At 31.2% G+C, this 11,545-nt stretch overlaps 1 protein-coding gene across 1 annotated transcript; it reads left to right on the plus strand.

Annotated features, from left to right (window-relative positions):
• The first annotated feature begins 1,857 nt into the window (after window positions 1–1,857).
• LOC113515117 (pupal cuticle protein-like) lies at window positions 1,858–10,985 on the plus strand. Its single transcript, XM_026899264.3, has 4 exons — window positions 1,858–2,000; window positions 9,526–9,769; window positions 10,042–10,280; window positions 10,648–10,985. The coding sequence occupies exons 1-4, from the start codon at window positions 1,989–1,991 to the stop codon at window positions 10,807–10,809; spliced, it is 657 nt and encodes a 218-aa protein (XP_026755065.1). The 5' UTR covers window positions 1,858–1,988; the 3' UTR covers window positions 10,810–10,985.
• Window positions 10,986–11,545: the final 560 nt, after the last annotated feature.

Here is an 11,545-nt window from a genome sequence, read left to right on the forward strand (position 1 = left end):
ACGCACACGCCCACGCACACGCACACGCACACGCACACGCACACGCACACGCACACGCACACGCACACGCACACGCACACGCACACGCACACGCACACGCACACGCACGCACACACAAACACAAAAGATTTTTGAATATTCTTATGGAAACGGAATTTTTTTAAGTAGGCAAAGTATAATCATTATTTCTACATAATATTCTTTTACATTAAACTGAAAGAACAATTTCATATATTATAGTTCATAAATACATGTATTTCAGGAATTTAGTGACAAAGAATGTTTAGTCAGTTCGCTTAACAATCATACGATTTATTTTCAATCTATGGTTATTAACCTCTAAAAGACATTACTTTAAGATAATTATTTATATAGATTTTTATATAGAAAGCTATGGGCTTTTGATTATGTATGCAACTCTGGGACGCTTGAATCCTTTTTCATGTACATTTCACAGCTGTGTCACGAAATATAACCTTTTTACAGTCGTATAAAAAAAGATTAGTACCTACCGTAATCATATTATATTTGTTAAAATTCGTTAAAATTCGTTAACGGCTCATTTTAACCTTAAAACGATTTGGCTTATATTACTCTTTTCTTTGGGTTCACTTCCTGGATACTCTTTAATGCTATAAAAATATCTGATTCGAAACAGTTTGTAAAAATAGATATTTTTTAAACATACATTGAATATTTATTAATGGTCGAGATATTTAGGTTTATACGAGTATTTACCTTAATATCAAGAAGAATAGTAAGGTTTTAATTTTTATATGATAATAATTATTATGCAAAGAGTAATCTTAAAATCTATATTTCTTTACAAAAACATGTACTTTAGCTATTCCAAAAAATGTTAAACAAGAACGATTTTGTTAACTATTTTCTTTTAAAAATGTTTTATAAATTTCTTTATTGATAACGACGTTAAAAGATGTAGGTACTTTATCAACCAAACGTTACAAAATCGTAAATCAACGTACGCAGGTATTAAATTAATCTCAAAGTAGTGACATATGTAAATCTTAGTTCTTAGACTATCAGGAGAAGAGTTCATGAGTTTATATACATAGCTGAAGACAGGCTAGGGGTTCTTGATAATTCCAATTAGGATAGTTAGAGGTATAAGAGGCCTCCAGTATTTTTTGGCTTTAATTGTTAGTTACTTGTTTACCATCACTAATTAGTTGGTAGGAAATTTAAATTGACAATATTTTTCATACAATTTGTGTTTTTCTTTTTTTATACTAAAAATACTATATCTTATTACACCTTTTCAAAGTGTAATAAGATATAGATAAGAAGTAGCAGGCTTATATTTCGATTATTTCATTAATTACAAACAGTACAGTCGTCCGTAGATGCCACTAATCTCTATCGGGGACTACAGTCGTGAGCATATTTTTTTATTTTACTAGATTATTGTAGTATTCTATAGTAATATCGCAAATAAAAATGTATTTTGCCTATGACGGGTAGTTATTAACGTAGTGGTTTTATATTCTCTTTGAATGGAGACAGACCGTCGAATCTATATACAAATCTAAGAATAAATAATTTATTATAAAGGTCATCGACAAATACATATTAAACAAATGTATTTCGCATAATGCCATTTAACCTTCCAATAGTATTAATTTAAGGAAATCCCGATTATTTAATTAAGATAAAAATATAATTACGGAGCAACCCTCGAAACATCCCCAACGCGTTCCGGAGGATATGCGCATGTGCATCTTACAATTAAAAATTACGGCATTGCACTTGCTAGCTAGTTAATTGTTTCCAATTACCTACGAACCGCCAAAGCGGGGTGTTTCATATATAAGGGCGTAGGCTGTGTCCAATCGACATTCTGACTTCGAAAGTGGTTGCGTACACACGTCGTCGCTTAGGCGAAAATTTCTAGGCGAGTACTGGACAACCAGCAGCGCCTAAGTTAGTTCGTTTGAGATCTCCAAAACTTAGTTTAACATATAATAATCATGCAGTCTATGGTAAGTGTTTATTTTTAATTTTTTTGGTTAGGTACTTATAAATTTTATTTTTAGTATATTTCAGATTCTATTTATGACATATAGGTAGCGAAGGCCGCTTATGGTTTACTGTGTCTTATTGTTTTATTTCAGTTTATTAAGTTTATATAACAATTTTGCTTAAGAAAATTCACGTACGTTATGTGTCCTGATACCCCATTTATCTAATATATTTATTTATAAAAAAGACTATATAATATAATTCAGTACAGTAAAATATATCAAAAATAGTATAAAATATCATAAAATATATTTAAAAATTTGTAATGAGTATTAGTCGTTTATCAAACTTAACAGCAATTCAAATATATTGAGACTCGTAAATCATTAAGACAGGTAATTATAAACAAAATATATTATACTTGTAAATTACTATCAATATTATGACTTGCTAGTAAATATTGCAATAAGCCTAAATTACAGCAATTGTAACAATTGTGTGGTCCTAAAGTTATTAGGCACATAGCATTATGAGAAAAAGATAACGAACATCTAACCGAAACCACCCAAATTAAACTCAAATTCGAAAAACATTTTTCCTAAATCCTATCAGAGAATCCAACCTGAGAACATAATCTTATACAGCAACGTATCTAACCTAAGAGGTAATAAAAAATAATCTCCTTGAGATAATAGATTTAAAAATATCTTGTCTGTAATCACAGCGTTGTTATGCAGTATTGCGCAAGAGAAATTTGAATTAGACATAAATTATGCATGTTCTACACGGCACTTAATCCTGCCCACAATTTGTTCTTACCATATAAATCACAAAGGCACTAAAATCTTAATCAGTTTCAAAGCTAAATATTATGTCAAGGTCTTATTAAGATAACACAATGTGAGCACCAATTCTAATGTATGCATCCGGCTTAGCCGCCCTCGGAATATATTAAATTTCCCGACTTAGATTTCCCCTTGAGATACACGTCACAGAACTGTACAATTATTTTCATTTATAGTTAAAAATAAATATATAAATATTGACTTATTGCTTTTAATAAAAAAATAAAATTGTCAATTTAAACTTCATTAATATTTTCATAAACGCGATGGGCGGGCTGATTTCATGCATATCGTAGGCGGTAGGAACATGATAAACGATAACAAAAATATACATACGCCTATAGAATTCATTTTTATTATGTATTAGTAGTATAAATTCATCAACATTTTGTTTTCAAATACCATTTTAAGTAATAAATAATCTGCTGTAATTAGTGCAACCAGTAACAAGAGAGTTAATTGACTTGCATAGAATTCTGTACCAATAATTTGATAATTTAGCCAATGTTCAACAACAAATAAAAATATTTGGGCTCATTAGCTTGCAATCAAGCGTGACGGTCGCATTTTCTATTTTCAATGTGATAATTTTCTTGTGACCTTCATGTAGCCCTAACACTTCCTCACGCCCACGGCTTCCTCTTGGCTAACTCTAAATTGCAATGGACTGGTTGTGCACCAGTTCGCCGAATGATAATTCCGATCTATTGCAAAATGGCTTTTGCAACAGAATGCAAAGGCAAGTCGATATGAGGTCCACACCCACAAATTATAGAGCATTCGCTTTGTCTGATGTCCTTTAATTTTCCACTATATTGAAGGCAAAATGTGGATCAATTTGGATAAGTGCCAAGGAACAAAATTTGATATGACGAGGGAGTTCAAAGTATTTTTTTTATACTTTATCAAATGTCTAAATAAAAAGTTTTGCAAAAATAATAATATGAATAGATTTCCAATTTGATTTAATATTTTTTTTACTTTCATATAAACGTCATTTAAAAAGACTACCTATTGTAATAAAAAATAATGAAATTGTTCGATTAATTATTTTATATAATTTGTTATATAGGCTAAAGACAAAATATGATCTGATTAAATAAGGGAATTAGAACAAACCTATCCGCGCCTAGTGGTCGTGTCTATTCATCATTGCATAACTATCGATTGTTTATAAAATGCCATAAGTTATTTACACAAGCGATAAATTTTGCCAACAGTCTCTGCGCTTACATGAACAATATTTAAGAATTCGGGTTTGACTACATAATAGTTAATCACTTAAAAATAATTTGATAACCGTAGATAGAGAATAGAACCTATGTAAAGTTTAATATACGAGTACATAAAATAAGGGTAGTATCTGATAGTATATAATGGTAAGTCATATTATGTAACTGTAGTAATAAACGCCTATATTTTCTTTATGCATCAACATGGATGCGAAATGTTATAAGAATTACAATTTTAGTATTATTACTATACTATGTAATAGACTATTATTGTATGAATTCAGATAATATTCCATCGCAGTATTTATACTCTTGCCTTTAGATATGTATTTGTACAGTATTCGTCAATCTTTTTCATTTACATGTGTATGTATAACAAGCGATCTTGATGACAATTATCATCGTCGAAACAAAGCAGTCCACTGTTGGACATAGATCTATCTAAAGATATTACTTGATACATGCTTCATACATATTTAATAACAATTAGTCGCCCATTAGGTAAATGGTCTGCGAAATAAAAAATAAATTGTGAAATATTATAAAAAATAGTATAACTATAAGAAATGTTGAATCATGTTCGATTGTGTTCGATAATTAAACACGACAGTAACATGAATCATTCGCGTTTTACTTAGCCGTTTATTGTAGTTTAATAAATGTTGCAGTAGGTAAATTTAGATTAATTCATGAATTGCAAGTTTGAGATGTCTTTGGTCCAAATTGGATGAAAATAGATGTAGTAATTACATGTACATGATAATTTTACACACTAAATATTAATAGACACAAAAGAACCTATTTTAAATACGTATATTCGATTTGTTTTCCTTTATCTATTATGAATCATTAAAGTCCCGATATGGGTCTTTTCCCATAATAGCGAATCCACTTTCACTGTGCTTCTGTTGGCAGACTGCTTGATATACAGTTTTATGCTGAATTTTCTTTTTTCCATTGTCTATGTTTCTAAATGAAGATAATATTAAAAGATCAGAGTTCCTACTTCAATTTCGTTACATTAAAGTTTAGATAATTAACGAAAATAATATTACAGGTAGCCTTTTAAAATAACTTTAAGACTTCTGCACTAGCACCCTCTTAGGTTTTTTATCAATACTTAAATATAAACATGTTAGTAAGTAGAAAAAATTATGATACAAATTGTTTTCTTATTATATTTGTAGCTTCAATCTTTCTTTATAATTGGATTCATAGAATATCTATGGTTGAATAAGTTTATATTCTAGTTATTTTTTACTATCTGGTACATAATTTTAAGATATCTACTTAAAATTATTAGTCGGTAGAGACTATATTTAGTAATTCACTTTGCTAATCGGTTTTAATAATAATAGATATTCAACTGCTACGTAAAGTATTTCTTTATTGAAATTGAGTCATCAGTAAAATAACAGGTATCAACTATAGCTACTAATATTGGTGACGTCCATAGGCTACGGTAATCGAGGAACTTACTTACTTTTTTATATTTACAGATAACTAATATAATATAAATAATACTACGATATGTTTGATAGATTTGATTACAAACGTCCACTTATAGTAAATTGAAAGATGGAAAGGAGATGTGCTACAATATATACACAGAGCATATAAAACATAATTATTTAAACAATATCATGTAAAAAATTGCGAATTTGACAAAAGTCATTGTTCAACCAATATAGCAATGAAACCTTTTAAATAAAAAAGTATAATTTAAATGGGTTTGGGATTAGCGTTGCATAAAGGTGTTGCATAAATACACAAGATAATACAATCGAATTATTTCTTCTTCTATCTTTTGATTAAAGTTAATTATACTATATTTTTACCTTCGGCGATTTCGTACCTGAAATAACGTAAAGGATACATTTTATTCTAAATTTTGCGAGCAAAACCGCATGTTACAGCTGGTGCCTAGTAAATTATATCTTGCGGCTGTGTATTGGTTATTATTAATTTGGAACATAATATCGAATAGCTTTCCACACGTACATTGTTAACAACATTCGTAACGCGATATAGTTATATTCAATTCATAATAATTTTGTTTGAAACCGCAATCAATTTGATATGAATTGCAATGAAATTGGGATATTAAGTACTTTGTATAAGACAGAAAGTTTAGAAAACGCAAACAAATTTTGGGAACTGATTTTCTTACCGTAACAACTTTTAAATATCCTATTACATTATATATGTGAGTATTTGTATGTAAGAAGAGGATCTTGTTTATTTACACAAGTTAAAGAATATTACAAAGTACAAAAGTTGATCTTATAGTTAAAGCAACCTGTTCCAGGCAACATTTGGATTGAGGAGAAAAGTAGGCAGTAATTACATATTTATATTTTAGTCAAATATTACTTTTATTATGCTTGGTATAGGGTTTTATTTTAAGATTTCTTTCTCTAGCCCTGAAGTATTGCGCTCTATTTCCTAGCTCTTGCGAATCCAAATGACTATAAAGAAGTGGAGAAAACTTATATTGTCACAGTGCCACTATTTTTATAATTCTTTTAATTTATACATGCTAATTGATTGATTATCGTAGATCGTTAATTAAATTTGAATAGTTAAGCATTCTGTATGTTTAACAATAGTCGGAAGTTTATACAAGAATTTTAAAAAGAATTAATTTGTTACGAAACCATATATCCTCTTCCTAAAAGATGTACCTCAATTTTTTTCACTAAAGCAATATATCTAGTATATGCAGAAGATAGATGGAACGCTCAGTCATGAGGATATGAACATAAGAATGTATATGGGTCATCCCCATATCGGGTTATATAAAAGGGCATATTAAGGTTTTTTCAAGATCCGTGCGCGCGATATCATTGGTATTATAGGCGTTTATGGGCTATGTTAACCATTTATTATCAAACGGACTGTACCACCACAACATTGTGGTATCAAAAAAATTTGTATTCATCCATATTTTTGAATATTTGAACGAAAAAAGCAATGGTCTTTTTCAACTAGGTGATTTTCAGGAAGTTTGATTTCTATTTAATTTTAGTGAACTTTTTAGTTTCGAGTCTTTAGTAAAGTTCATATCTCCAGAAAGCATTTGCTGAAATACTTCGTTCTATATTTAGGCACTTCAAATTTTCTTGGAACTTGAATTCGAGAACACAGTTAAAAGAGGTCATTGAATTGGACTGGGGTCGCACTTGCTGAAAATCACTCAACTATTTTGTTTTTCGATTTAAACTACCTTAGAAATAAGTACAGTAAAGTAAAAATAATGAGGTCTGTTGAGATCCAAAATTAGTAAATGATCACAGAATTAATAATATTAGAATTTTGAATTAAGTAACTAAGAACTAAACACGTTTCTAGAAGCAGCGATAAAAATAGCCGCGTCTAAAACTAATTGCTTCGTTTAACGATTTCCTAGCTCGGTTTATCTGTCATCTGCGTTAGTCTATGCGTGCAACTATGCCCCGCCTAGTGTTACATTTAACTCTTTGGTTAGTACGCATAGTTTTAAGATAAGTATCAATTATAATTAATGTTAAAGGATAAAAGACAAAACTTCGGTAATCATTTGCGAATAAATTAATATTTATTAAACAAATGAAAATTATTTCTTTCACAGAAATTAACGTAAACTCTTATTATTTAGACGAGTACATAATATTTTTTTAAAGATACAGGCTTCTCTTATTGGTTAATTATAAGAATATATAAACCGTTTTATATTTCATGTAATAAAAATGTCACTCGTGAATAAATTGCAAAAATTAAGACTTATAAAAAATTACGAATTCCTACAATAATAATAAAATTGCATCAGTTTGCGTCTAGCTGCAAGTTCACACGCATTGTAAAGCGGTCAGTAATGGCGAAACAAGGTTATGCTATAATATAGTGCAACGACACGATACTTACAAAATTAAATAATATACAAACGCGCATTACCGTGAGAATGGAGATACAATCATTAGATAATTCAATAATTTCTAGATTTAAGTTTCCTGTAAGAAGTTTCAATTGATATTAAAACAAATGCTCATTTGTTTTCGTGCTGTCAGAATTATAATGCCAAAATAAAAACGCAATGCCAGGTGCTTAGGATTTAAAACTGATTGTTTTATTGATATTATTCTTAATTACCTATATTACAATATGTTTACCTAAGATAAACGTTTAAAATTAGGCACCTTTTAAATACTAAATAAAATTCGGTCACTAATTAATGTGTCAAATACTTTTTTCGTACTCATTTTTAAATTACGTCGCACTAAAGAATTGAAATACAATACAGTTATAGGAGGAACATATTTCCCTCTATGAAATAATTTTCTGCCGAGGTTTTATTAGAGAATTCATGAGTCTATTATTTTTTTTTTTTATATATATCGTGATATGAACAAGTCAGTCATGCATGTTTGGGATCAATTAGTCGCATTTTAAAATAATTATATCGATTTTGTATAAACCTCAATCGATCATAAATTCAATTATGCACGCTACGTGTTCGATGATTAGTAATACAAGATAATTTGAGTTTGACAAATTGAAATGATCTGATAATTTGATATATAATTAATATTTTCCATTTAATGTACTCACTATGTAGATTATAATTTAAAACAGGAGAGTTCATTGATATATTTGTATTTAAAGATTTTGTCCCATAAAAGTGGCTTCGATTATGGTGACTATTTATAATTACTTGAAATTTTCAAATAATTTTATGATCACTAAAAAGTAAATAAGCTGGAAGTCTTTGAATTATATTAACTAAAATAGTTTTAACCAAATTTTATTTTTATTCCCAAAAAAAATCTTTAATTGGGTCTTAATTACGTGCAATATTAAAAAAATAAACCAAACCATCTAATTTGGGGATACGCTTATACCATCCAACAGCATTTAGTATTTACTTATATTCATATAGACAGTATGATGTATTTTATTTTTTCATTCAGTGAAAGTTATCTAGTAGTAACATTTTCCTTGTGGTTTTCGTGGCGCATTGGTGCAGGCGTGAAATCGTAGGTTCCGCTCCGATTAGTCACAGCCGCGGCCAATGTCGACGGATAGTTATCGGTTTCCTCATTAACTATTTAAACTTGAAATCTATTGGAATATATACATATATGTGGAAGTGAAAATGCATGGGATATGCTGTCGAACGCCCAGTATTATATTACGATTAAAAATTTAGTATTTTTCTTTAAAATTTTGTCTAAAATTTTAATATCAAATTAATAGTTTAACAAAAGTTATGTTACGGACTACTAACAACTCTAAATTTAAAGTGACTGCTTAGCTTTATTGTGATATCAATAACTTTTTTTGCAATAAAATTTATGTAAAATTAAGCCCTGTTAATGGGCAGATTAAAGACTTTTATTGTTGTATAAAAGTTTCATATTTTTTTTGTCACTCAATGCGGGGTCATAGTATGTTATGTCTCAAGACTTATTAGTAATTTGTTTTTGTTTCAGATTATCCTCGCAGCCACTCTATGCCTTGCTCAGGCTTCATACTACGCCGGCCCACCCGCTCACATCCAACTTAGTCCGGATGGAAAATACGTATTGGACACACCCGAAGTAGCACATGCAAAAGCTGCCCATTACGCGGCCCATGCGCAGGCCTCAACCGCTCACGGCGCGTGGGCGCCCGCCGCTGGTTACCTCGGAGCACCCGCCGCGTACGCCGCTGGTCACTACGGCGCGCCCGCCGCTGGTAAAGAACACTGATTAATTTAATACCCTATCCTATATCCTAGCTTGAGGATTGGGATTGGTGTATATGTGTGGCATTTAAGCATGGATAATCCTTTATAATTATAATATTTAACATTGGCGCATAAACACGCTATTCATTTTTTATATCAGTTCTAAATTTTCTATTAAGGCAATCAACTTTACGACTTCACTTTTGTTTCTATTAGTAATATATACTGATATAATTCATAATTTTGTATAATATTCATGTTTATATTAAATTTCTCAAAGGTCTTCTCAAGTACGGTCCTGCGCCTCTTGCGCACGACGGCCGCGTGGTGGACACTCCCGAGGTAGCGCACCTGAAGGCTGCGCACGCGCAGGCCCACGCTGCGGCGCATGTTAACGCTGCCCACGGGCTGGCGCCGCTCGGTCATGGTGCCCTCGCGCCCCTTGGTGCCTATGCTGCTGCACCTCTTGCCCACGGAGCCGGATACGCCGCGGGTTACGGCAAATGGACTGGCCCTCCAGTATGTTCGCTAAGTTTAACTTGCTATATATTTTTAGATTAAAATTTAAATTAGGCATTTAGTTTTTTTATGTATATGAATTTAATTCTTTCTACCTACCCCGCAAGGGACTTGGCGTGAAAACAGAAGGATTTTTTAATTTACACTTATTTTAATATGACGTTTTTTGAAATTAAACACAAACGAACTGCATATAAACGGTTGGATAGCCCACCTGATTAAAAATGGTAACCATCGAGACTTAATACAATATTTATTATAAAATGCACTATGATGGTGCTATGCCTTTGTTTCAGTCTCAATGATTGTTACTTGTTTGCGTAGCCATCTAAATAGTTAATTTGTAATTTATAATTTTGCTTTTTAGGCCCACATCCAGTTGACCCACGACGGCCAATACGTAGTGGACACGCCTGAGGTGCAGCACGCGCGTGCCGCCCACCTCGCACAATACGCGGCCGCAGCGCACGCCGCTGCCGCCTCCCCTGAGGAGCCTTGGGGAGGAGCTGGAGCCCACGGCTGGCATTAACTCACTACCTCTGACCTAAACTACGACACTGCCTATTTGCCTTTTTATACAAAATGTATATAAAAACAAAAAAAAATGTTGTACTGTATAAAGTTGAACGTGTACGTGTAATGCAAACTGCATATACTGTAGAGCGAACTTGAAAATGTAATATTAAAAAAAATCTAATAATGTTATATTTGTGTTTCCTTAAATTTTCTACCTTTCCTTCAAAATTAATGTTAGAAATAGAACATACAAATGATAAAAGGTAGCCATTGTCCTTCTACCAAATTACAAGACAATTGGTTGAAGGGTTAAAGCATTAAGCAACAAAAAAAATTCTTTAAAAAAAAATTTGTCCTTAATAATATTATAAATGTGAAAGTGTGTTTGTTTATTTGTACCTTAAAAAGGATATTAACGGCTTCACTAATAACTATGATCTTCGGTATACATGTACTGTATGTAATAGAGAAGGAAATTGGGCTTATTTTTGCGAGGACGTGCATAAAAAGTAGTTTTCCATTATTAAATTGATGGAATATTTTTTTTCTTCTACTAATCTGCACATTGATAATTCCTTATAGAACAATAATCTAATATACTCTTTGGATGTTAGGTTTGAATTTTCTTTTTCATTTTCTTATTCATCATTCATTCCTCTCAGTCTCTGTCTGCAAATGTTTCCGTCAATTTTTAGATGCTGTGCCTTCTAAGGCTTCTAGATCCCAGTATTTAATGGGAATTTAATTTT

This window comes from Galleria mellonella, unplaced genomic scaffold (genome assembly GCF_026898425.1).
Source record: "Galleria mellonella isolate WM207_F2 unplaced genomic scaffold, CSIRO_AGI_GalMel_v1 utg312, whole genome shotgun sequence".
Classification (NCBI taxonomy): Eukaryota; Metazoa; Arthropoda; class Insecta; order Lepidoptera; family Pyralidae; genus Galleria; species Galleria mellonella.